At 43.3% G+C, this 27222-nt stretch overlaps 2 protein-coding genes and 1 long non-coding RNA gene across 5 annotated transcripts; 2 read left to right on the top strand and 1 right to left on the bottom strand.

The window, feature by feature from the left end:
- Positions 1 to 1083: 1083 nt before the first annotated feature.
- On the top strand, positions 1084 to 3571 carry bcl2l16 (BCL2 like 16). 2 transcript variants are annotated; one of them, XM_029717459.1, is made up of 3 exons: positions 1084 to 1247; positions 1555 to 2190; positions 2810 to 3571. In XM_029717459.1, the coding sequence occupies exons 2-3, from the start codon at positions 1711 to 1713 to the stop codon at positions 2939 to 2941; spliced, it is 612 nt and encodes a 203-aa protein (XP_029573319.1). In that variant the 5' UTR covers positions 1084 to 1247; positions 1555 to 1710; the 3' UTR covers positions 2942 to 3571. The 2 variants fall into 2 exon arrangements, with proteins under 2 accessions (XP_029573319.1, XP_029573320.1); XM_029717460.1 differs by having other exon boundaries at positions 2814 to 2943.
- Positions 3572 to 4145: 574 nt separating this feature from the next.
- LOC115164706 (tubulin beta-1 chain) lies at positions 4146 to 6732 on the bottom strand. Its single transcript, XM_029717458.1, has 4 exons — positions 6591 to 6732; positions 5706 to 5814; positions 5482 to 5592; positions 4146 to 5365 (listed from the first exon to the last, which is right to left on the bottom strand). The coding sequence occupies exons 1-4, from the start codon at positions 6645 to 6647 to the stop codon at positions 4305 to 4307; spliced, it is 1338 nt and encodes a 445-aa protein (XP_029573318.1). The 5' UTR covers positions 6648 to 6732; the 3' UTR covers positions 4146 to 4304.
- Positions 6733 to 6924: 192 nt separating this feature from the next.
- On the top strand, positions 6925 to 18021 carry LOC115164708 (uncharacterized). Of its 2 annotated transcripts, XR_003869971.1 has the most exons (7): positions 6925 to 7121; positions 7668 to 7706; positions 16462 to 16548; positions 16897 to 16947; positions 17079 to 17226; positions 17463 to 17529; positions 17771 to 18021. It is a non-coding gene; the product is annotated as an uncharacterized LOC115164708 (long non-coding RNA). The 2 variants fall into 2 exon arrangements; XR_003869970.1 differs by lacking the exons at positions 16462 to 16548; positions 16897 to 16947; positions 17079 to 17226; positions 17463 to 17529; positions 17771 to 18021 and adding an exon at positions 10951 to 11793.
- The last annotated feature ends 9201 nt before the right edge of the window (positions 18022 to 27222 follow it).

Here is a 27222-nt window from a genome sequence, read left to right as displayed (position 1 = left end):
CATTAAGCCATACACTGTCGCAATAAGAACCCTTTCTTTCTGTCTCTTTAAATCAACAGACAATTATTTGGTTGCAATATGCGTAATCACAAGAATAAAAACAAATGTATTGAAACCCAAAATGCTTGACAATGTGTTAAAGATAAATTATAGTTTCCATGGCCATACAATATACTGGTTGTATATACAAAGCTGCAGGGGAGGAAGTACAAAGGCAACCATTTCCTGGTCTCTGTTATTTCAATCAATTACAAACCTACAGTATTGCAAAACCATAATTTACAGTTCAATACTGACTGCAACTCACAAGCACCAAATATGTTTAGTGACACACCACTGCACCCTAGTGGAAGTCCAAGTGCTTGCATGTGACTTTTATTGCCTTGCACTCCACTGGTCAGCATTATTCCTGGTGGAGGAACAGATGGGTAGATTGGCAGACTCCCATTGGAGGAAAACAATGGTCAATAGAGGAAAGCCTTCAGCAGCTCCTAAAGCCTACACCTCCTCACCACATTCCCCTGACTGGCACCACACAGATTACAGACAGGCTGAAAGAAGCTCACTTGAAGAAGCACAATCTATGCTAAATCTGTATGCGAAGGAGTAGGATTGTTGTTGTATGTTTATCGTGATGCTGTGTGAGTGTGTGTGTGTTTGTGGGTGGTCTCTGAATTAAAATACCACAATCAAACATCAATGACAAATGTTCCAGAGCTAAAACTGTATAACTGTACATCTATGTAAGGCAGCACAACATCACAGTATGAAATCTGGATTTGATGAGGGCAGAATCCAAAAAGAAACATTTCTGAATGGTTTTCAAAGGCAATAGCTCAGTGAAATATTAAACCTATCAACTGATTACTTTATTTTGGCCTGCCTCCTCTTTGTCTGTCTTCACCCGTATGATCTCACAGACTGTTAACATTAACCTGTTTCTACGCTGAGCCACACACACACACACTCTCTAAGATCTATATTTAACTTTGCTTGTGTTGGAATGGGGATGTGTGTCAGAGGGTTGATGATTGTGCATATGACGCAGGAGTTCAGTGTCAGTTTCCAACAAGGCCTCTAAATTTAGCCTGGCTAAAGGCAGCAACGAGCGGACTGGTTGGCGACCTACTCCTGCTGAACTATATACTGCTTTGGACCCACTGTTGTTCCGTCACCTGCACCTCTAATTCCTTTTTGTGTGTGTGTGTGTGTCTTGGTACCACTTGTGTTTTGGTGGAAGGGAAGGGGTGAGTTTTAAATACTTTCTCTGTTGATTGCCAGTGTTGTTTATTGGAAATGTGCACATTGCTGCATTAGTTGACATTTCAGAATATGTTATATTCAAATATTGTATGATATGTCTGTGTAATATAACATTATTCTAACAAACATCATAATGGAGTTGGAGAAATGCACAGATTTTTACTAACATTAACTGAAAAGCATTCTACTTGTTTTGTTTATAAAAGGTATAATAAGTGCTAAATGGTTTTTTACCCACTGTGCAGTTCAACATGCACAGTGCAGAGGTTGATGATTTCTTTGTGGTTTCAGGTGACTGGATCTCTAACCATCTATGAGGAATTGACATTGCTGAGAGGATGGCAGATGGCAACTTGGCACAGGGACTGTTTATCTGTGAACGGCCCACTGCTCTAATGCAAGTCACAGCTTTGTGATTTGCGACAGGGAGTCAATCAGCCGGAGGCGATGGGTCAGTCAGAGGGGCTAGAGAGCAGGGGTGGCATAAACAGCCCTGACCCCCTGGTACGAGAGGCCTATCTGATGTTACATGACTATATAAACTATGTGATCGCAGGGCCTGACGGCCACATAGGCCCACCCCCTACTGCCACAGCAGCAGCCCTGCGCCATGCTGGGGATGAGCTGCTAGTTAGGTTCCCCATCTTCTTCAGGCGCTGGCCACGCGTCTTCCACGATGTGACCGAGGCCACAGCCTGCCCCATGCTCACCGCCATCCTGGATGAGCACTTTGCCACCACCACCCCCGGGGGGCGTCGACGAGACCTGGCCTGGAGTGCGGTGCTGTCTGTGTATGTGCTGGCTGGCCAGATGGCCCTGCACTGCCACGAGAGGGGCATGGGGGGAATCCTGCCCCAGCTTAAGGAGTGTGTGGGTGGTTACGTGGAGAGGGTCATCTGTCCAGAGATTCGGGACAAGGGTGGATGGGTAAGTTCACTAGTCAAGGCTCTTCAGTGGCAGAGTAAGACTAAGGCCTAGATTCAATCAGATCAAGCGTTAACCAGCAATGGCAGACAGCCACATAACGGATGTTTTGGCGGCGTTGGAGCCGTCAAATCGGTGAGCAGTTGATCTTACGATCATTGTCACGAAGCCACACCTGCCCCACTCCCGTTAGAAGTTCAGAACGAGAAAGTGTAAGCTATATAGAAATAATTACTCTCAAATTATAAAATCATAAAATCAAGTAATGAGGGTTTCTATCAGCCTAATTGAGGTGTAGATTACATCTCACATTCCAGGGTTCAAACTTGGTAACGAGGCTGGCTGCATGGGATTTATTTTCATGCGACTCTGTGCAGCCAATGGCAATGTCCGCTTTAGGTGTAATGCCAGGAGCTGCTTGTGAATTTGACAACTCTAACGCAGTTCCACCTCTGACATCGCCAAAACAAGGACATCGCTTTGATAAGGATGTCGGCTAAAGCAGATGTGATTGAATAGAGCACTAGACTACAGTTTAAAATGTTTGATTGTCCTGTTGTTGTTGTGAATCTTAAATTCGGTTTCATTCCTGGGATCTAAACACGTTTTCTGTTGTTGGCAGACAGGCTTTGTGTCCCGCTTTGGGCAGAAGCAGGACTTGGAGGGCCAGGTGAAGAAGGTGTGTTGCTGGACTCTACTGCTATTGGTCACCAGTATCCTGTCCTATTTCCTGTGGAAACGAATAATATCTTAAACAACACCCCCACCTGGTGACCACAATCAGATTGCTCCAAAAGTCCCATTACTGAATAAATATTTTCCCAAAGCATAGATTTACCAATTGTATCTCAATGTCCCACTATTGTCTATTTTAAACCATTGAGGTGTGCAATCATGCTGGTAAAAACATTACCTCAGTAATAATGTGCCCGGCAGTTATGGAACTTTGCATTAGACATTGACATAACAGTTTCAGGGCTCAACAAACATACAATAGGCTCCCAGTATTAACCAGCCAGCTAGTTTACAACTGAATCATAATTCAGTAGAGATAAGCTTTTCACTGAGTCAGGTGTCAGCCAAGGATATTAGCACAACTGAAACTGAAATGCCCAATCCAACAGTTTTTTGCGGGGGGAGGGGGCAGGCAGCCAATTCAGATTTTTTCCCCCCTACATCAGATATCTTTCAGAGCTAATCTGATTGGTCATAAGACCAATTAGTGAAAGAAAAAGACCAGATATGGGCTGCTTGTGTAAACGCAGACTTTGGTTTGTCAAATTCAACCCATGTCATACATAAATGGTGAATGGACAGGCATATTCCAATATTACTCATATACCTTTGACTTTGTCAGCCAAATTAGCAATAAACTTCATGATAGCCTACATGTGTATATTTATGTGTGCACTAACATCGAAATAAGGAACTAGAGGGTTTATGAAACACCACTTTACTTGCCAATTTGGTCTGTCAACATCACAGGGGATAAAGTCCTTGGATAAGCAGCATGGTTATTAGTGCTACAGTGCATGTTATGTCAGACTAAATCATAGCTTGAATGGCTATAAATTGCTCATTCAAAATAGATTTACCATGAGTTTAGCGCACTAATCAGATTTCAGAGGCATGGCAAAACATGCAAAAACCTGAGCTATGCCTCAGAGAACTTATACGATTGTGCTGGGGAACACTGTAGCCCCTCATCTTACTATGTATAGAAAACATACATGAATGACTTCAAATTTACCAACAGCTGCTCTACAATTATTTATGAAACTGTGGTTACAATACAATAAATGTATGTCATTTGAATGTTTTCACCACTGAACACTATTGCCTAGCTGAAGAACTGGTTGTTGTCAGAATAATGTGTGATATGTGACTACTGATCTGGCTATTATTGAAGCCCAACCATAGTTTATTGAAGCAACCATTAAATCGAGGAATACAGCACATTAAACAAAAGAAATTTTATTGACATGTTTCTGTACAAACAAGAAATGACAGGAATAGCAGAGGTGACAAAACAAAAAGGACAGGTAATGGAACACTGGAAAGGTCAAGACTGACATGTCAGTGAATTATACAGCTTGGATGTGCACAATTATAAACATTTAGGCCAGCTCCTCTTCTCCCTCCTCTTCAAACTCTCCCTCCTCCTCAGCGGTGGCATCTTGGTACTGCTGGTACTCAGACACCAGGTCATTCATGTTGCTCTCAGCCTCAGTGAACTCCATCTCGTCCATACCCTCTCCGGTGTACCAATGGAGGAAAGCCTTACGTCTGAACATGGCTGTGAACTGCTCTGAGATACGCTTGAACAGCTCCTGGATGGCTGTGCTGTTGCCGATGAAGGTAGCAGCCATCTTGAGGCCGCGGGGAGGAATGTCGCAGACGGCGGTCTTGACATTGTTGGGGATCCATTCCACGAAGTAGCTGCTGTTCTTGTTCTGCACGTTCAGCATCTGCTCGTCCACCTCCTTCATGGACATGCGCCCACGGAAGATGGCAGCCACTGTGAGGTAGCGTCCGTGGCGGGGGTCGCAGGCGGCCATCATGTTCTTAGCATCGAACATCTGCTGGGTGAGCTCAGGCACAGTGAGGGAGCGGTACTGCTGGCTTCCCCTGCTGGTGAGGGGGGCGAAGCCAGGCATGAAGAAGTGGAGACGGGGGAAGGGCACCATGTTGACAGCCAGCTTACGGAGGTCAGCGTTGAGCTGTCCTGGGAATCGCAGGCAGGTTGTGACACCGCTCATTGTGGCCGACACCAGGTGGTTGAGGTCGCCGTAGGAGGGAGTAGTGAGTTTGAGGGTCCGGAAGCAGATGTCGTAGAGAGCCTCGTTGTCAATACAGAAGGTCTCGTCAGTGTTCTCCACTAGCTGGTGGACTGACAGGGTGGCATTGTAGGGCTCCACCACAGTGTCTGATACTTTGGGTGAGGGCACCACGCTGAAGGTGTTCATGATGCGGTCGGGGTACTCTTCACGGATCTTGCTGATGAGCAGGGTGCCCATGCCAGAGCCGGTTCCACCTCCTAGTGAGTGGGTGAGCTGGAAACCTTGCAGACAGTCACAGCTCTCAGCTTCCTTCCTCACAACATCCAGGACTGAGTCCACCAGCTCAGCTCCCTCTGTGTAGTGGCCCTTGGCCCAGTTGTTTCCAGCACCACTCTGGCCTGCAAAACAAGATATTGAATAAATTATTGTAGTCTAGTGCTCTATTCAGTTTATGTACAGGCGACATTATGAATATGATAAAAATACTGTACAAATATAAAGCAGAGAGACCTACCGAACACAAAGTTGTCAGGTCTGAAGATCTGGCCGAAGGGTCCAGATCTCACAGAGTCCATGGTCCCTGGCTCCAAGTCGACAAGCACGGCACGAGGCACATATTTACCACCTAGACAACCAGGAGGAAAATAAAGGTCAATATCAGAACCACACATTATCAACTTGGGAGGGATAATGAATTTGACAAATGTGGTTATACAGTAGACGAACAAGGCTTACTACCTGAGGCTTCATTGTAGTAGACGTTGATCCTGTCGAGCTGGAGGTCACTGTCCCCATGGTATGTACCAGTTGGGTCAATGCCATGTTCATCACTGATCACCTCCCAGAACTGCAAGAAGAGCATTCGGATTTAGTCTACAGCGCAAAATAGAATTCATATCAGGTAGGCTAATATGCCATTCAATGAAAATCTCCCTTCCGTTAAAATTCCGCGCGCGCGGCACGACCTCCGATTGGCTGAAATCCATTAGCAATGCTTTTGAAAATGTCGTATACGTCACTTGCTGAAACACCGCCCACATCTGCCAAAAACCGGGCGCGGCGCGCTATCAATGACACGAATGTGGGTCATAATATGGGATTGAACAAATTTCCCATTCCCCCCAAGAAATATGTTTATTACGACAATAACCGAAATGTACTCACTATTTAACAGATTACTTGGAATATGGCATTTGCCATCACTGAGGCCTACTTCCCCTTTTGCGCATTGCAGTAGGTCGAGTAAATTGTGATTATCCATACCCACATTTAATCGATCAATTTTACATTTAATAAAACAATTTCTTAATACACATTTTCATGTATATTGTCGCACTCGCCAGTAGTCTACAGTGTAAGGATCATTCCAGTCCAAATAAAACCGGTCGAATAAAAATTGAGTAGCGCATAAAAATAATATCAACGCTTTTTTTTTTTTCCCCCCTTACCCATCAAAACAATAACCGTAATCAATATAGTTTAGGAATATTAATTGCTTGCATTTCCATTAACAATACAGTTCTTTGGGTGTGGTTAGCTGGACACGCATACAAAGAAACTGCGATTTTACGCACAGTTATTTATCGCACGATTTGCATCAAATTAATAAAACAGATGACAAACCTTAGCTCCGATCTGGTTTCCACACTGTCCAGCCTGAAGATGCACGATTTCCCTCATTTTTACTTTGGAGGTAGAACAACTCTTATGCCAATAAAAACCAGTGGCTTGGCTTCCTTTCTTAGAGTGCGCGAAAAGAATGGTGTCCCTGACTATATAAGAGGACCTTGAGCCCGCCTCTTAGATTCTATGTCACCAAATCTGACAAATCTATTGGCTAATATTTCTCAGACCCAATTATTGACACACTTATAGACCAATCATATTCACAAAGAATGATTTTCATTGGCCTCTTCTGTCTATCAATCAAAATATACGCAAACGTGTGATCCTCACATCATCTTGAAGATTTGTCCTACATCCTTTATGCCGGCTAAAATCATATCTCATTTTAAACGATACTTTCTTCACCATATTTTGATCCAATAAACCACACAGAGTACATGATTAAGAGAGGCACCTGTTGACTATTTAAAATATGTGAAACCTTTTCACATAAAATGGTAGAACTAAGAACAAGCTCACAGATGTAATGTAAGTCCACGTGGCTCATTGTTACTTTGTAACCATTCCTGGCAGAATAATTTCGGCTTCTTGGGGGTGAAACATAGCTATTTCGTTTCTCGATTTACATTTTGTCACATGAAATGTATCCAACATCATGTCACATGTTTTCTGTCAAGAAAGGGATCTAATATGTCATCGAAGATATGTCAGTTGTTTTGTTATCATAACACAACATAGTCTACAGCCTTTGGTACTGTGCCGGAAACCTTCGATTAGATTATATGTACCCAGAGTCATTTATATCCCTAATTCTTATCGTTGTTGTTACATATTTCTGAATATGGGCGCCTCCCTTTTTGCGCATTGTAAAACATGGCTGCCTGGGCTGTGTCAGGGCTTTACACACAGACTGCTTGGCTGCTCCTTTCCCCTTACAGGCCACAGTGAGAACTTCACAACAGGATTATTATATTTAAACTACATTGAGACGAAATCCTGCATATACATAGTCTATTGTTGTGAATGAATCCATGTCTGATTTATATAACGTCAATGTATTACCATTTCCAACAGATGACTCTGACCTGGGGCCCCATTGCAACCATCTCCTTGGTATGTATTACTGATCACAACATAGTCCAGTCATGAAGTGACAGACAGTCCAATAAAATGTTTAATCTTCCATGTTAAATTGTATTCATCTTTGTACTGGCATAGTCCTAATTATATAATACGACACAACACATAAATAGTGCAATGAAACAGCTGAAATCCAGTTTAGCATGAGATGGGGAGGTTGGGCTATCGGTCTCAACACCAGAGAGACAGACACTGTCTGGAAGGATGAACAAAACAGGGAGGGGTGTGGCAGCAGCAGAGAAAGAGAGTGGGCTTGGGAGGGGAGCAGTGCATGCCTGTTTTAAAGAGTGCTGGAATTAGGAACGGGGGCTTATTGATAGTTAATATGTGTGCCAGGGGGAGAATGTGTCTGAGACGCCAGCGCTCGCCTCCTGCATGGGCAAAGTAGCTGTGCGTTGAAGGACAGAGGAGAGACACCAGCTGATTCTCTTTTAGTTTGGACCAATATCTGTTGAACAGACCTTTGTGGAGGACCTATAGGGGCTTTACCTTGAGTCTGGTGATCCATGCCCATTCAGCTCTTACCACTGTATCCATAACATGGATTTTCATGTAGATTAAACCTATAGAGTTGTCAAGGTGTAGGGATAAGAGCTCTGTGTGCGGAATGAATAGCCATACTCAGAAACAAAGGGCCTAGTTTCAATCTCATTACAGCACAGTGAGTGCATACAGTCCATTCTCACAGCGTAGGCTGCCTTTGCAGAGACATCGCTGCTGTGTTCACTCTGTAACTGGGTCATCATACAGTGTACTCTCAGATTGATATAGCACGGCATTGACATTCCCTGTGGTGCCTCAAGTGTGTACACTTTAGTGTATACATACACTGAGTGTACAAAATACTAGGAACACCTTCCTGTTATTGAGTTGAAGAGCAGGTGTTCCTATTGTTTTGTACACTGTGTATATACAGAATACTTTCTTATTTTACTAGGCAAGGCAGTTAAGAATGTATTCTTATTTACAATGACGCCCTAGGAACAGTGGGTTAACTGCCCTGATCTAGCAACCTTTCGGTTACTGGCCCAACACTCTAACCACTAGGCTACATGCCACCCCATACTAAAGCCTATGACCCTGTTCAGTTGGGATGTTGACAAATATGCCTAAAGCACAACATTTCATATGAATCTTAAGCACAGTGTGCTTTCAACAATAGTTTCATTTAAAAAAATATTTTACTAGGCATGTCAGTTAAGAACAAATTCTTAATTTCAATGACGGCCTAAGAACAGATGGGTTAACTGCCTTGTTCAGGGGCAGAACGACAGATTTTTTTATCTTGTCAGCTCAGGGATTCGATCTTCCAACCTTTTGGTTACTAGGCCAACGCTCTAACCACTAGGCTACCTGCCGCCCCTTGTTATGTAAAGTGAATGCGGAGCTCTGTCTAACTCTTCCTCACACTTCCTTCATGGCCCCTGCATTCCTCCTCCACGGTAGTGTCTAGTCACAGATGACAGGGAAACGGTGGGTGTGTTAATAGTAACAAAGGGGGAGAGAGTGGGGCTTTCTTGTGAGGACTGGAAGAAGGCGAGCCTGAGGAGAGACAAAAGGAATCAATCACAAATACATTTCCTGAGTAACATCCTATACAGTGGAAGCAGCTCATTATGGTTTCATACAACACCTTTCCCATGCCATCCTCTGTCTGAGCACACACATCCAGATTCTATTTCTATCTCAGCCTTTTTAATCTACATTACAAGTAGCAGAAAGACAAGGGCTGGGCCTATCCAACAATAGACAGCCTCAAGACAGGATTGGAGGTGTGAGATTTCCTTTTGATTCAAACCATTTTTATCCCTCTGCGGTAAATTAATTATTCATCTAACTTTGGAGGGGAATAGAGTCTGATTGTACACCAAGTGGTGTGATGTCATGGGATGTGAAGCGAGGCTGAGTGAGGCTGAGCGTGTCTACTGCACATCGGCATAAAAGCATCTCCGAGTCAAATTGAGGGCATTTGCTGTCCTCGACTCTTTATGGACTCATTTATGGACATAATGTCACTTCATTATATGCTTACAGTAACTTGCAGCTTGGCTGTCCCACTAGACTAGAGCTCCCCAGAAGGTTGATGGTTAAATTACCCTGCCCTGACTCGGCATCTTCCCTACATCTGCAGTAGACTACTGCATCCTCTGTGTACCTCCAGATAGTGTAGCAGACAGTGGTACACTACACCCATAGAAAAATGATTACAACTGTAGATATAACAGAGTCGGTATTATACTGTATCTCTATGACTTGACTACACTATTCTCAGGGTGGAATGTGAGGAAGAGTTAGACAGAGCTCCACATTCACGTTACATAACAAAGAGACCATGACCATGCAAAAAAGACACCCTGGCAGAATGCAAATTCTAGCTAGTGTCAGCTACAATAGTTACTGTGTTGCAGTGGGCATGTTGTGATGCTATTCAAGTACTGTGTCTTCTAGCAGTGAGGAACAAGTACACACAAGTCAATTTATAACAAATTGCAACAAATTGACAGTAGAATTCTAAAGCACTGTAAAGTAATTGCCACGCCCAGTCCTCCTCAGCTATTCAGCATATTGGTACAGACAGATGCCTACTCTCTACAAGAGGGTTCTACCAACAATTATTTGGGCAACATTTAGTATTTCCAGTGAATATCTGACATCTTTGTAAAGTTTCATTGGAGAACAGCAGAAATCAGAGGTGGTCTTCCCTGGCCTGGCCTATACAGTAGAATTGTCGGTGAGCAGGTGGAATGGGCATGTGGTTAATAATGCAGGCCAGGTGTTGGACAGGAACAGCTGTGTCTCACGCTGATTGTGTACTGTACAGTGTCTGCTGGTGGAGCCCAGTGATTCAGACATATCAGGTTACTCTCCTCAGTATTTACATTTACTCTGGAATACTGTTATAATAAATGGCTGTGTCTGATCCCGATCTCTCATAGCGTAGTAAGCTGTGTATCACCATATCTGTCCCTAATGAAGAGTAACAATCTATGAGTGAATGGGTGGGATTCACTATTGTAAGAGCGAGAGGGGGAGGGGCACTCCTTCAGTGGTGGCGGAGTAGGCTAGGCTGCATTGTGAATAATGGAACAGTGCCCAGATGCAGAGAGGGAATACATCATTCTTCCATTGATTTTCCTGAGATTGGCCATGCATGCTATCCTTCTGTGCTTTTCTCTCTTCTCCCTCTGTCTCCATGGCTGGTCTACTGGGAGAACAGTCAGTCAGGAAGCACAGCTGATGCTAATGCTGCCAGACACTCAGCTCCAGACTATGCAGCACATCTACTGAGCTTACTGATGATGATGATGATGATGATGATGCATACGCAGAGAACATACAGTCAGCTGTGGCCCGGGGAAGTCCAGACCTCCGCTGTGACACTTATCAAAACAGGCCATCACATCGCTGGCAATATACTATGCTGGTTATGTAGTGGGATATCACTGCCACTGGCTGAATGACTGAGTGGGATAATGATGGTGGCTGAGATGGTAGGTAATTGGTGTCGTAATGGTAGAAGAAAATGGGGGATGGGTTTGTATTGATTAAGGATGACTCACTGGATCAATTTGGATTTCTAGCCTTCTGGAGGGGGGTGATGTAATACTACTGCATCACTAATTTAGGGATTTTGAGATTAAAGTACATGTGTTCTTTCCCAAAGACAATGTAAATACATTTTCAAGATCTCTTGTAATAAATACTGGCCCACTAGACAGCACTTAGCAACAGCCTCATATCTGGTTTTATGGTTGGATGTGACAGAGCATATTTTGAGATGTTTATGAGATGTTGAGATGGTTCAAATCATTTTGATCAATCCTGGGAGTGTTCATTCATTAATACATTACATTTGCACTCTTTCAAGTGAGTCTTTAATCAAATGAATGTGGTTTACCAATCAAATGAATGTGGTTTACCAATCAAATGTGTTTTTCTCTGTGGTGTTCTTTCCTTTTTTCAAAGAACGGGGATTCTCTCTAAATGGTTTAAATGAGCTCTGTAGTAGTGACATTGATTTGAATCAATCAATGGTTTCAATAAATAAATCTTGCCTACCTTTTCTAGTGTTTTATATAAGCATATTGGACACTACTACAGTCACCCATAATGAAACAGTGGGTAATGGCATATGGGTAAACCAGTCTTAAAACTGTTACCAAAAGATTACAATCTCTGGGACAGCATCCAAACAGATGCTCATTTGGTATGATGATCTTTTTCAGAGGCCTGCTACTGGAGGCAGCTGCTAAGCAGTCCATTGTGTGTTCGACTCCATACCACTCCCTTATTACAGGCCAACTCCCAACACTTCCGGAGAGCAAAACGTTCCAATCATCTACTGCCATCTTCTGGCTGTATTCAAAACCAGTGTCATGTTTATTGATTATTGGAAAAATACGTCCCAGGAGACTGGCGATCTTGTATGAATTCACAATTTCCAATAGATCCACATTAGGGTGTTTTGGTTCATCAAAACAAACATTGATGAAGGTCTATTAAAAACTTTGATGAGAAATTGAAGAACATGAAATTAACCATGAGTATGATCATGCTGAATCATTTCAATGTGTTAGAAGTAGGGTTTTACTTCCTGTTTCTCTGACTAGCAGTGTCCCTGTTTCCTAGTGACTATAATGTTGTTGCCTAGTGACTATAATGTTGTTGCCTAGTGACTATCATCTTGGTTTTGAATGAAGTGAACTCCAACTGTCTCGAGGTAATATTGTATGGTTATCTTATGACAACATTACATTTCAACACAAATGTCTTATAAAGCAAAAGAAAACCTTTATTTTTCTATTTAGAATATATAAAACAGTACCTAGTTGTCATAAAGATAAAACACAAGTACAAGATAATTTGTTTTTACAGTGAAGGTGATTGGGAATGATTTGTGTTGGTTGTTAGGCCTGTTGTGTAGTGGAGTAGCTGCAGACCAACATGACCAACGATGAGGGTCCGACATGCAGAAAGTAGAAGACTGATCATTATGGTTCCTATAGCAGAGTTCATCTTGTCTTGGTGCAAGGTGGTTGGGTAGAGGTGCCTGAGCCAGAGTTGTTCTTCTTGCAACCACCACCACTTGACAATGCACAGCCTTTTATTACACTGGAAAGAGACAACAGAGAATGGTGGTAGAATCAGTCTGCTGACATGAGAATAAGGCTTTAGTAAATGTAGCCTACGTGCAAGAGCAGCATGCATACCGACACTTTCCCCATGACTCTTTACCATAACATCTGTAACAGAGCATGAATGGCATGGTGATATTCAATTCAGGAGTAGATCATTGATTTTTAATTGAAAAAAATCAGATCAGTTACCTGCAGGGAGGATGTTATCCTTAGAGTATCCCTTCATGTTCATGTTTCCTGCTGGGTTGTACGAGCCCAGCAGGAAAATTATCTCCATTAACCCATAAGAGTCTAAGCCATGTCTAAGCCAGGGGTGGGGAGGTTCTACTAAGCTATATGGAATTGTTTTAAGAAGGTGATACCAAGGATCATTTAGTTATATGATTTTGATTTTAAGACCCCTTGAAGTATCAAAAAAATATACATGAAAAAATTATTAGATATTTTTGGCTTTAGGAAATTATGAAAAATATTAGTAACATTCCACCCATGATGCCACTAGAGAGCAATTTGGTCATTTGACTCCAGGATAGGGCTACACGCTTGATGTCATCTCTAGTGTAAAAGCCCCATCAGGCGTGAGCTGCTTGTTGAAATCTTACACTGTAGCAGCGCAAGTCTCTTGTGGAGCTGGCGTGCTCACGCCCAGGTTCCGTTGAAATGAATAGGAGTGTCTCACGCTCTGCAAAAGTTAGGCCTATGCCTTCCATCTGATGGAGCAGGCCAGTAAAGCAGATTTTTCTGCTACCTCATTGTTGTTTTATTAAGAGACTGACAAGCTATAGCATTTGTGTGTGTAAACAACTATTTTCCCATTTCTGGGCAAGTGAACATAATCTTCGGGCAATCAAAAAATACTGCTGATTTGGCAGATGGGAAAGTACCTTTCAGACCTTAAAATTAGTCTCTGTGTGGGGCATGACAGTGATTAATCAGATGTAAAACGGTTTTATATGAGCTTTGATGAGAACAGAGTTTTTCTAATCAGGTCACAGTTTTAAACTCCTGGAAAAACTCCTGGCCCAGTAGGGGGGATGAAAACCCTATCAAACTGCAGCAACCATGTACTTGTTCATACTTATTATATTTTAAAACTTACTGGGGGTTTCAGTTACACAGACAGAACTGGAATTAGACAATATAACTAACAGGCATGAGCTTGTTTGATGTAGGGTTGCATCTTGTAGGCCCATATATACAGTACATCTGTAATTAAAAAGTTACAGGTCTAGCCTGTTGCAGGTCTAGCCTGTCTAGTTACAGTCTAGCCTGTCATCACTATTTGTTGATTTATAATATTTTTTTATTATGGGAGGTTTCGTAAATTCACTCTGGCTATCTACTCCGATTTCAGAGCACTCTCGTCTGAGTGTGCCAGAGCACAGAATAACTGATGAATTTACAAACGCTCAACACCAGTTGAATATTTTAATATGTTACCTTCATTTAACTAGGCAAGTCAGTTAAGAACAAATTCTTATTCATAATGACGGCCTCCTGGGGAACAGTGGGTTAACTGCCTTGTTCAGGAGCAGAACGACAGATTTTTACCTTGTCAGCTCAGGGTTTCAATCCAGCAACCTTTCGGTTACTGGCCCAACGCTCTAACCACTAGGCTACCTGCCACCCAACAATCAGTTAGCAAGTCTGAAATGTCATAGTTTCCTCAGTCCGACTAGTACGTGAACAAAGGATTCCCCACTTAATTCAATGAGGATTACAGTTGCGTTTGCAAATCATTCTTTACCTTTAACCTAGCAATTACATTACCAAACGTGTGCACTTGAATAGTGATGGGTAACCAAGGCTTTCTGAAGGCTTTGGCACTTTCACCAAAGGTACCACGTTCATCTGTACAAACAATAGTACGCAAGTATAAACACCATGGGACCCCGCAGCCGTCATACCACTCAGGAAGGAGACGCGTTCTGTCTCCTAAAGATGAACGTACTTTGGTGCGAAAAGTGCAAATCAATCCCAGAACAACAGCAAAGGACCTTGTGAAGATGCTGGAGGAAACCGGTACAAAAGTATCTATATCCACAGTGAAACGAGTCCTATATCGACAACCTGAAAGGCTGCACAGCAAGGAAGAAGCCACTTCTCCAAAACCGCCAGAAAAAGCAAGACTACGGTTTGCAACTGCACATGGGGACAAAGATTGTACTTTTTGTAGAAATGTCCTCTGGTCTGATGAAACAAAAATAGAACAACTTGGCCATAATGACCATTGTTATGTTTGGAGGAAAAAGGGGGAGGCTTGCAAGCTGAAGAACACCATCCCAACCGTGTTGTGGGGGTGCTTTGCTGCAGGAGTGACTGGTGCACATCACAAAATAGATGGCATCATGAGGGAGAAACATTATGTGGATATATTGAAGCAACATCTCAAAACATCATTCAGGAAGTTAAAGCTTGGTCACAAATGGGTCTTCCAAATGAACAGTGACCCCAAGCATACTTCCAAAGTTGTGGCAAAATGGCTTAAGGACAACAAAGTCAAGGTATTGGAGTGGCCATCACAAAGCCCTGACCTCAATCCTATAGACAATTTGTGGGCAGAACTGAAAAAGCGTGTGCGAGCAAGGAGGCCTACAAACCTGACTCCGTTACACCAGCTCTGTCAGGAGGAATGAGCCAAAATTCACCCAACTTATTGTGGGAAGCTTGTGGAAGGCTACCTGAAACATTTGACCCAAGTTAAACAATTTAAAGGCAACGCTACCAAATACTAATTGAGTGTATGTAAACTTCTGACCCACTGGGAATATGATGAAAGAAATGAAAGCTGAAATAAATCATTTTCTCTACTATTATTCTGACATTTCACATTCTTAAAATAAAGTGGGGATCCTAACTGACCTAAGACAGGGAATTTTTACTAGGGTTAAATGTCAGGAATTGTAAAAAACTACATTCTTATCACACACATAATATGAAATGACCTAACATACAGTCAGAGTTGTCATGGCTATCCTACTGTGAACATTAGGAATGTAATCTTTACCTTACAGCTCTCCACACCTGGTACATGTCAGAGCGAGAATAAGCATCAATGGACAGCCAATCAGCAAAGAGCTCTTCACCAAATACTTCTGGGAGGTGTATGCCCAGTTAGAGGCTACAAAGTTATAGTATGTCTTCATAGAGAGTTGAAGAATGAACACTGATGTAGCCCATCACTCTCAAAGAAACTCTCTGACCCTTTCTTGTTATGACTGTGTCACTGCACTGATCCTTAGGACTCCCATGGAGTTAGTATGCCGGCCTATCTCCGCTTCCTCACGATCCTGGCGTTCCATGTCTTCCTATAGGAGAGGGTAACATTCACATACCCTGTCACATGTACAGTTTGTACTAACGACCAAATCAATTGATAACAGTTGTAAACCGTTCTGAGCAGTATCTCTCTATATATAACAGATGGATTTATCTGTAGAGGTTGTGATTTGAAGGGCCTATGACTGTACAAACATCATCAGGTAATTTTGCTGCATATCATGAAGGCTATATTATCAAAGTCAAATATAAGATTGATTAGTTACCGAATCCGTATTCACTTATTTTTCTTTCTGACATTTGGTGAACAGGAAGCCATGGGTTTCTGGGATCTCCTCCTTAGGAATTGATCAAGTATACTAGGAGACACCATAGAGGAGAAAGCATGTATATTTCAGGTGAGAGTAATGCATGTTGTGTTGTGTGAGGTCAACCTATGCACTGTGTACCTGTGGCATTATACTTACTATCTATTTAAAAAAAAAATTGTATTTAACTAGGCAAGTCAGTTAAGAACAAATTCTTATTTACAATGACGGCCTACCCCGGCCAAACCCGGACGACGCTGGGCCAATTGTGCGCCGCCCTATGGGACTCCCAGTTACAGCTGGATGTGATACAGCCTGGATTCAAACCAGGGATTGTAGTGACACCTCTTGCACTTTGATGCAGTGCCTTAGACCGCTGTGCCACTCAGCCTGTCTGCAGGGGTGAATGTAGTTGAATAAAGTCCTATCTCTCCTCAGCCAGGGGTGCCAGCATTCACTGTTCTACCGGACAGAGCCAAAGAGACTGGGGTGAGTCACTGGGGCCTTTTCTCATGGCTTTGGCAAAAACCAGTAGATTTGCATTGATTTTGCTATGCATTTGTTTGAGTGCACGCATATTTCACATGCCGAGTTGACCCCCTCTCCCCTGCCTTGTGTAGTGTCCCCTGTGGGTATGTCCAGATCTGGAGCAGTATGAAGTTGGGGCTGACCCTCTATGTCTGGGCCTGGCTGGACAACAGCAGCGCTGCAATGCATCACTTGCCCTGCAGCACAGCAAGACCTGGCTACACTGCTACCAACAGTCTGGTGTGTGTGTGTGTGGATGTGTGTGTGTGTGTGTGTGTGTGTTAGATTATAACTTGCAACGTATGACAATGTTATTCTAGCTAGTGTGGGAACGTATTTCTCAAAACAACAGTACACATTCCAATTGTGATGAGGTTCAGTGACTGTGTGTCTCTGCTTACTTGCAGATGACACAACACAGATTAAACACTGAAATAGACAAAATATCAAATCTTCTCACTTTGTTGTCCTTGCAGCCATGCTAGTTTGATTCGACTGTGTTTTGTCCCAACATCACTGAAACTATTACAGAAAACAATGCAGGTGAGTTATCTTCTCTCTCTGGGCTTCTCTGTCTGGGGTTTTAACAGACAAGTCGTGCAAATAAATGTTTATTTACTGGAGCATAACTGCCACAATAAATATATGATTACACAAGTTGGAATATTTGTTTTCTTGGCTGTGTAAAAAATCATTCTACCACATTCATTGTCCAGCTGTGAAAAATGTCTTAGATGTGTGTGTGTAGTCCTTTACTCTCTTTGTGTGCTCTGCTTTTTTACAGATCAGCAGAATTTCAATGTGTTGGTGGAGAACATGCTCACCCGTTGCCTGGACAACGAGAGCAGCTAGCAGAGCCTGAATGGGAGAGAAGCAGCAGGGATCTGAGTCAGGCTGCTGATACAGGACAGGTTCCCCCTGCTGGCCAAGACCATGACACACACCCTGGTCTTCCCCTGCATCCTCAGCGCCCTCCAGTGGATCAGTCAGGGAAGGGACACTGTGCTGGCTACTGCATGGAGCCACTATCTCAAATCAAATTGTATTTGTCACATGCACCGAATACAACAGGTGAAATGCTTATTTAACAGTTTAGCTTGCCCCAACCTGGGCTTGAACCAGGGACCCTCTGCACACATCAACAACTGACACCCACGAAGCATCGTTGGCGCCAAGCCAAGGGGAACAACTACTTCAGGTCTCAGAGCGAGTGAGTCACCCGATTGAAACGCTATTAGCGCGCACCACCGCTAACTAACTAGCCATTTCACATCGGTTACACTTACATACAAGCCCTTAAGTAACAATGCAGTTCAAGAAATTGAGTTAAGAAAATATTTACTAAATAAACTAAAGTGAAAAAAAGAGAAAATAATGAATAATCTATATATATTTTTTAAAGTAACAGAAGAAAATGACATAACAATAACGAGGCTATATACAGGGGGTACGGGTACCAAGTCAATATGCAGGGGTACAGGTTAGTCGAGGTCATTTGTAAAGTGTCTATGCATAGATAATAAACAGCGAGTAGCAGCTGTACATAGTCTGGGTGATTAATTGTTCAGCAGTCTTCCAGTACAACCTAGTGTCATGGTAAAGCATCACCACTAAGAGAGGCAGCCCACGTCTCTGGCCTGGTCGCAGGTAGTCTACACTTGGTAGGAGTGGCTCTGAAACACCTGGACCCCTCGCTCGACTCCTAATGGATTATTGGCACAGTGGTTTGGATTCTGCTTGGATCAGTAGTTAGTTTGTATCCGTCTGGCTGTTTTTTATGTAGGACATTGAGTTACACTCAATTTTTGACAGGTATTATATTTGAGGTGTTAACAGCTAAGGGTCATCTTGAATAGAGGTGTGCTCCTTGTCCAGTGCGCTGTACTCATGTTGCTCTGTCAGTGCAGGAGCTTTTATACTATGAAGTTATGCTGTTGGCCTACTGTCAGCTAGTTTTTTTCTTTCTGATAGAACTTGAAGTTTTTTTATTTTTTCAGGGTGATTAAATTATGATTGTGTTGAATTGTATTTTGTCTTAGAATTATTGTTTTGACTAATGTACATAACGAAAATTAAAGTACAAATTGTTTCTAAATAGTTGTCATTTTTTAAAATGAATTGTGAGTAAAGATTTATTTTCATGTTCATTTGTACCCTAGCCTAGCACTGACTGTTCATGCGTACAGACTGCCACATATTCCCTGACCTTTGCAGGAGTTGCCCTGAAACAGAACAATATGCCTGTCTGTCTCTGTCTGCATGCCCCCTCAGTGAATGAATTCCCTGTAATGTCTTAGGTAAGCTTACAGACAGACACAATCTTAAAAGCTAAATGGAATGCAATATTTTGCCATTAGCTTTACCTTCAAAATATTACGAGAGGAAGTTTGCTCCAATCCCCTTATCCTGTCTGAATCCTTTCATTACTTCAGCATCTGAGGGGGGTATCGCTATGGCCAGGCCCGTGAAAGAAAGGGTTAAAGTGGGATGTTTGTGTGGGTTCAGGGCCCCGCTAGGGGACTAGTGTCTCTCTCTCGCTTATTAGCCTCTCATCAAGATTACCATAGACACAAGGTCATAGGAGAGGAGCCCTACAATCTTATAATTTTTTTTTAACCTAGAACCTAAAAAACAATCTTCCTGAACTTTGAATAGAAAATATGATTAGTGGCATTTAATGAAACTGTTATATGAATCAGTAAACATTTTCAGGCTGAGCACAGAGATTTAGCCATACATCCTCTCAGGAAATATTGGATATTGCTGCTGGACTGCATGTTACAGTAGATTGAAAGCCTCAGTGACAAGCACATCAAAAGAGCAGAATATACACCAAACACACAATGAAACTAAAAAGACGATCCAATAGGATGTTACATTGAACATATACATTTCGATACATTTAGTCAATAGGATTTCAGAGGCAATAGAGTAATTAGAAAGGCTAGTTCTGATGAGGATATTAGTGTAGCTGGTGCTTGCTGCTAGTTGACGGAGATCACCTTTCCCCTTCAATGAGAAACTGCAGGGATTTGGTCATGAATCTGCAGCGCCTCTGTTCTCTGAGAAGATTGTACTATTTAGAATCCGATTACAGCAGGGACTCCCATTACAGGTCCCTGACGGAAGCTCTGGGAGTGGCGGGCGGTAAGCAGACCGCAACACTGCAGTTATACTGTATCAAAGTAGGGTGTCCAATCCAAAACAAATTTAGAGCAATGGGTAAAATAATACATTGTGTAGATCATTCTCTAAGAAAATCAATGGTCCAAACCTAATGTTGCTACCATAATCTGTTCAAAAGTTATTGGAGTGTTTACCCTTGTAGGATGGCTAGATTTAAGGTGACTTAATCAATTGAGGCTAGAGAAGAAGAAAAACTGAAAAATTGCATGGCGTCAGCTAGGCTGCAAGAATTAAGGCTACTGGCTACCTGACAGACTCACTTTCCCATTGAACTCCTCATCTTTCTCCTCGAATCCGCTGGACATAAAACAATATAGAGGTAAGATGGATATCGATTTTGAGTCATGACGTAGTATTTGTCATATTTTAGAATACACTCTTCATATTAATTCAAAATAATGTTATTTTCAAAGATTTAGAATATGGTGTAATTGCAGACCACAATTCGGGGTGTTTATTGATGTGGCTGTTCGCTGATATCAGGAAATGCCCATTGATACACTCTATGGGGGTGCCACAGGTAAAGCCCCGCCTTCTCTCAGCTCACTGGTCACCATAGCAGCACCCACTCGTAGCACGTGCTCCAGCAGGCATATCTCACTGGTCACCCCCAAAGCCAATTCCTGCTTTGGTCACCTTTCATTCCAGTTCTCTACTGCCAATGACTGGAACAAACTGCAAAAATCACTGAAGCTGGCGACTCATATCTCCCTCACTAGCTTTAAGCACCAGCTGTCAGAGCAGCTCACAGATCACTGCACCTGTACATAACCATCTGTAAACAGCCCATCTATCCAACTACCTCATCCCCATATGGTATTTATTTATTTATCTCGCTCCTTTGCACCCCAGTATCTCTACTTGCACATTCATCTTCTGCACATCTACCATTCCAGTGTTTAATTGCTATATTGTAATTACTTCGCCACCATGGCCTATTTATTGCCTTATCTCCCTTATCTTACCTCATTTGCACTCACTGTATATATACTTTTTGTTTATTTTTTTCTACTGTATTATTGACTGTATGTTTTGTTTATTCCATGTGTAACTCTGTTGTTGTATGTGTCGAATTGCTATGCTTTATCTTGGTCAGGTCGCAGTTGCAAATGAGAACTTGTTCTCAACTAGCCTAGCCTACCTCAACTAGCCTACCTCCACTCTTCTGGGAAGGCTTTCCACTGGATGTTGGAACATTGCTGTGGGGATTTGCCACAAAAGCAATAGTGATGTCGGGCCCTGATGTTGGGAATTTAGGCCTGGCTCGTAGGTGTTTGATGAGGTTGAGGTCAGGGCTCTGTGTAGGCCAGTCAAGTTCTTCCAAACCGATCTTGACAAACCATTTCTGTATGTATGTACCTCGCTTTGTGCACGGGGGCATTGTCATAAAGAAAAAGTAAAGGTCCCTCCCCAAACTGTTGCCACAAAGTTGGAAGCACAGAATCGTCTAGAATGTCATTGTATGCTGTAGCGTTAAGATTTCCCTTCACTGGAACTAAGGGGCCTAACCCGAACCATAAAAAACAGCCCCAGACCATTATTCCTCCACCAAACTTTACAGTTGGCACTATGCATTGGGGCAGGTAGCGTTTTCCTGGCATCCACCAAACTCAGTTTAGTCTGTTGGACTGCCAGATGGTGAAGCTTCATTCATCACTCTAGAGAATACTTTTCCACTGCTCCAGAGTCCAATGGCGGCAAGCTTTACACCACTTCAGCCGATGCTTGGTTTGCGCATGGTGATCTTAGGCTTGTGTGCGGCTGCTCAGCCACGGAAACCCATTTCATGAAGCTCCCAACAAGCAGTTATTGTGCTGACGTTGCTTCCAGAGGCAGTTTGGAACTCGGTAGTGAGTGTTGCAACCGATGACAGACGATTTTTACGTGCTATGCGCTTCAGCATTCGGCGGTCCCGTTCTGGGAGCTTGTTTGGTTTACCACTTTGCAGCTGAGCCGTTGTTGCTCATAGACGTTTCCACTTCACAATAACAGCACTTACAGTTGACCGGAGCAGCTCAAGCAGGGCAGAAATTTGACGAACTGACTTGTTGGAAAGGTGGCATTCAATGATGGTGCCACGTTGAAAGTCACTGAGCTCTCCAGTGAGGCCATTCTATTGACAATGTTTGTCTATGGAGATTTTATGGCTGTGTGCTCGATTTTATACACTTGTCAGCAACGGGTGTGGCTAAAATAGCCGAATCCACTAATTTGAAGGGGTGTCCACATACTTTTGTGTATCTATAGTGTACCTGCCATTGGTCAGTTCCAATGTTATGAGACTGATGGGTTCTCGACACATATGATTTCTTTACATAGCAGGTTAGGGTGAAAGAGCGTGGCAGGTTAGGTGAATTAGCGTGGCAGGTTAGGTGAATTAGCGTGGCAGGTTAGGTGAAATAGCGTGGCAGGTTCGGAGACTGAGGTTTAGGTTAAGAAAAGGGTTAGAGTTATTTTTACAAAAACAAGCGTATCTCTGTGAAATGTCAACAGAGCACTGAGTACCAAGCTTTTTATTTTCAAAGCCTTTTACATGTAATTCTGCTCGTGTCATGTTAATTTAGCTTTTTGCAACCAGCAAACAACTTTGAAGACGACAATCACGAAAATGTAAAATCCTCAAAAGTTGTTATGAGAAATCAGCACCGCTATGTCAGCAGAATTCTGTGCTTGTTATGTATTAGGTTACGTCATCTGACTGTTTTGATATAATGTTAATGACATGTTAGAAAAAGTCCCCACTGAATGATTCAGAACACGAATAATCATATTTGTCTCGGTAAAATGTATTTTATAACATAAGGAAGTGAAATGTCATCTTCTGTCTGGACACCCTAATCAGAGGCTCAATACTCTGTGAGGTAGCAGCAATGCAACTACTGAAGTAACTTAGAAGAAAATAAGATTTTAATGGGGAGAAAATATTCTCCTTCTTCAAAGTGTAGCTGCTGTGGATGTAATCAGATGAATGTGGGGACAACAAAGGTAATGTTGGATTATATATCCAATGGGGTCTGAATGCCCTCCAGTCTTCTGCTGTTCCTGCATTCTCTGTTGTTAAAATGAAAAAGAGGAACTATAAGCCAGTGGAGCTGGGGGTCACAAGTGGTACACGGACCTCTTTGAGATGTCAAAATTGTTTAGGGTCAGGCTTGAAGTTCAGCAGCTTTTCTAAGGTTTTGCACAGAGTATGTCTCCATGTGAATATGTGTGTGTGTGTGTGTGTGTGTGTCTGCGTGCACGTGTGGGCTTTAGGGAGGACAGTGCAGAGTGTGTGATTGAGCAGGCAGATTAAGCTCCAGTCTGGGCCTTTATAAGAAGTCTCATAAATCCTGGGGGTTCCCCGTCTCTAAGAAAGGTGGGCAGTGTCAGATGGTACTTGGTCTGTGAAAGCTCAGCCCCAGAGACCATCACTCTTTCTCTCAGCATCACTCATGCATGCTCTATTCCCTCTCAATGGCAGTAAAAGTGTAGTAAAAGTGTTAATAGATTCAGTGGCATGAGATCATAGCAGAGGGAAGTCGGGGTGCTGAAAAATCTGATTAGATTTCTAAAATTAATAATAAATAATCACATACCACAAAAGTAGTGCACTGGGCCTTTAATAGTCCTGTATTAGTGTTATTAGCAGACCGATATAGCTTTCTGCAGCCCCCCCGCCCCAAAAAAAAACTACTTCCCATGGCTATGCATGAGATACGCTGCCATAAACCTCTATTATTGCTTAATGACAGAATTAGCATTAGTTGGTCATCACCTCCCCATATTCATCCTTCCACCCCTGTAGACGACCCACTGTTAAAACCTGCTTGTTCTAACAGCAAGCCAGCATTCAGTCACTGGTCTACCTGTAGATTCTCAATATTACGGTGCCAGTGCCACCCATATCAAGGAACAGCGCCTATAAACAGGAAGCCGTCATTGATTCACAACATTTCCATACAATGCTGCTGTAAAGTCAGAGGTGCTTTGGGCTTCCTGTCACAATGGTAATCTCAGAGGCACAGAGCAGAGGGGATGTCATGGCATGTGTGTGTTTTAATCATAGTCTAATGGTCATGTTTGATTGCTCACAGACCACCTAGCTCTAAAGCCTCTTCTCGATCACTAGCCCAGCCCTTTAGCCCAGCCCTTTAGCCCAGCCCTTTAGCCCAGCCCTTTAGCCCAGCCCTTTAGCCCAGCCCTTTAGCCCAGCCCTTTAGCCCAGCCCTTTAGCCAGCCCTTTAGCCCAGCCCTTTAGCCCAGCCCTTTAGCCCAGCCCTTTAGCCCAGCCCTTTAGCCAGCCCTTTAGCCAGCCCTTTAGCCCAGCCCTTTAGCCAGCCCTTTAGCCCAGCCCTTTAGCCCAGCCCTTTAGCCCAGCCCTTTAGCCCAGCCCTTTAGCAGCCTTAGCCCAGCCTTTAGCCCAGCCCTTTAGCCCAGCCCTTTAGCCCAGCCCTTTAGCCCAGCCCTTTAGCCCAGCCCTTTAGCCCAGCCCTTTAGCCAGCCCTTTAGCCCAGCCCTTTAGCCCAGCCCTTTAGCCCAGCCCTTTAGCCAGCCCTTTAGCCCAGCCCTTTAGCCCAGCCCTTTAGCCAGCCCTTTAGCCAGCCCTTTAGCCCAGCCCTTTAGCCCAGCCCTTTAGCCCAGCCCTTTAGCCCAGCCCTTTAGCCCAGCCCTTTAGCCCAGCCCTTTAGCCCAGCCCTTTAGCCAGCCCTTTAGCCCAGCCCTTTAGCCCAGCCCTTTAGCCCAGCCCTTTAGCCCAGCCCTTTAGCCCAGCCCTTTAGCCAGCCCTTTAGCCCAGCCCTTTAGCCCAGCCCTTTAGCCAGCCCTTTAGCCCAGCCCTTTAGCCCAGCCCTTTAGCCCAGCCCTTTAGCCCAGCCTTTAGCCCAGCCCTTTAGCCCAGCCCTTTAGCCCAGCCCTTTAGCCCAGCCCTTTAGCCCAGCCCTTTAGCCCAGCCCTTTAGCCCAGCCCTTTAGCCCAGCCCTTTAGCCCAGCCCTTTAGCCCAGCCCTTTAGCCCAGCCCTTTAGCCAGCCCTTTAGCCAGCCCTTTAGCCCAGCCCTTTAGCCCAGCCCTTTAGCCCAGCCCTTTAGCCCAGCCCTTTAGCCCAGCCCTTTAGCCCTTTAGCCCAGCCCTTTATCCCAGCCCTTTAGCCCAGCCCTTTAGCCAGCCCTTTAGCCCAGCCCTTTAGCCCAGCCCTTTAGCCCAGCCCTTTAGCCCAGCCCTTTAGCCCGTATGGTATATGACTGGTAAACTGGAAACTCCATAGTGGGCAGACAGATTTGTTGTGCTTCCAGCACTAATCTGGGTAGTATACTGTTTTATGACGTAGGATAAATACCCTTATCATGGTTACCCAAATTCCTGCTGGGACTGGGATTAGTGCATGTAGCTTTTCCGTAGTACATCACTTCTCTGCAGTAGATCTTGTTTCACTAGTTTATTTTTAGCAGGCTAAACACTGATAAGCTCCTGACTTATCATTCACATAATAAGCTGTTTATGTTGATCAATAAGAACATTTAGACCCTATGTATGACCAATTGTTATAGACTTCAGATAATAACTTCATCGACTTTATAAAATTATTATAAACATGTTTCCAGGATTTCAGCAGTTTTATAAAAATTCCTGTCTTTTTACTCAGACTAGGGAAGAAGATTACCTCATCAATCACGTCTGCCCACAGACCCTTGACCACATATAACAAACATTGGTCTGGGGGTGTGTCTATGACTGAGGAGGACCTACCCAGGCACAGCTATAAATCTAATGATAAAGCATACGGCCAGGGTCCTACAATAACAAACATCCTCTTAGATAGATAAGGCATTTCACTGGAACCTGAAGATTAAACATAAGTAACACAAGTCATTTTAAATAAAGTTTTCAAATGTTCCAATTACCATAAGAACTATTTAAAAAACAATCATTTTTCAGAGATCAAAAGGGATAAATAGTCTAGTGATCTTGAAATTGTTTCTACTTTACAACATCCACTCTAACAGATCAACTATTCAAATGTTTAAATTATCTTCTCATGATTTCTTCATCTGCCTGTGCTCATTACTGAGTTGGCCGAACAACTGACAAACTGGGACTGTCTTTAGGTCCTTCCCTCTCTTTTGTCTTGGTGCTTAATGAAAGCTGCAGCCGTCACTGTGATCCTGCCAGGCAGTAATGCTGAGAGGTGCTCTGCTCTGCAGTGACACTGTCTGTCACTCTGTCACTCTGTCACTCTGTCACTCTCAGGCTCCCATACTGCAGGTTGGGTTTGTGTGTCGCTGGGATGAATGGAGCTAGACTTATCTCTGGCCTGCTCTGGTGCCAAGTGTTTAATTAAACTCTGTGTCATTCCAATCCCAGTATGCTGTAGTTATGCCTGGCCTGGGTTTAGGACTGCTCTGGGGTGCGGAGGGGCTACTCAGCTGCCATGGGGGGCTCCTCTGTCCCGCTAGATGTTAGAGCGCGGTGGGATAAGCCCCCCACTCACAAAGGATCCGGCTAGCCATTGATGGACCCCTCGTACACTCAGTAAACCTGGACTGGACCTCTCTCCACTCCAGAAACTGTTGTAAGGCTAGTGCAGGAGGCTATAGTGACATTAAGGTCTGGCTTAACACATTTATAAAAGAGGCAGGGATACTTTTGAGAGAAAAATCTTGTTAAAGTGGGTTCAGTATCTTGGTCTACTTTGATTCATATCAACAGGTGCATTTGTTGTTGGTCCACACTGCCATAAAACTACACTGAACAAAAATCTAAACACAACATGTAAAGTGTTGGTCCAATGTTTCATGAGCTGAAATAAAATATCCCAGAAATGTTCCATACGCACAAAAAGCTTATTTCTCTGAAATGTTGTGAAGAAATTTGTTTACATCGCTGTTAGTGAGTATTTCTAATTTGCCAAGATAATCCATCCACCTGACAGATGTGGCACATCAAGAATCTGATTAAACAGCATGATCATTACACAGGTGCACCTTGTGCTGGGGGCAATTAAAGACCTCTCTAAAATGTGCAGATGTCTAAAGTGTTGAGGGAGCATGCAATTGGCATGCTGACTGCAGGAA

Source organism: Salmo trutta, chromosome 27 (assembly GCF_901001165.1).
Source record: "Salmo trutta chromosome 27, fSalTru1.1, whole genome shotgun sequence".
Classification (NCBI taxonomy): domain Eukaryota; kingdom Metazoa; phylum Chordata; class Actinopteri; order Salmoniformes; family Salmonidae; genus Salmo; species Salmo trutta.
This window is presented reverse-complemented; position numbering and strand designations above follow the sequence as displayed.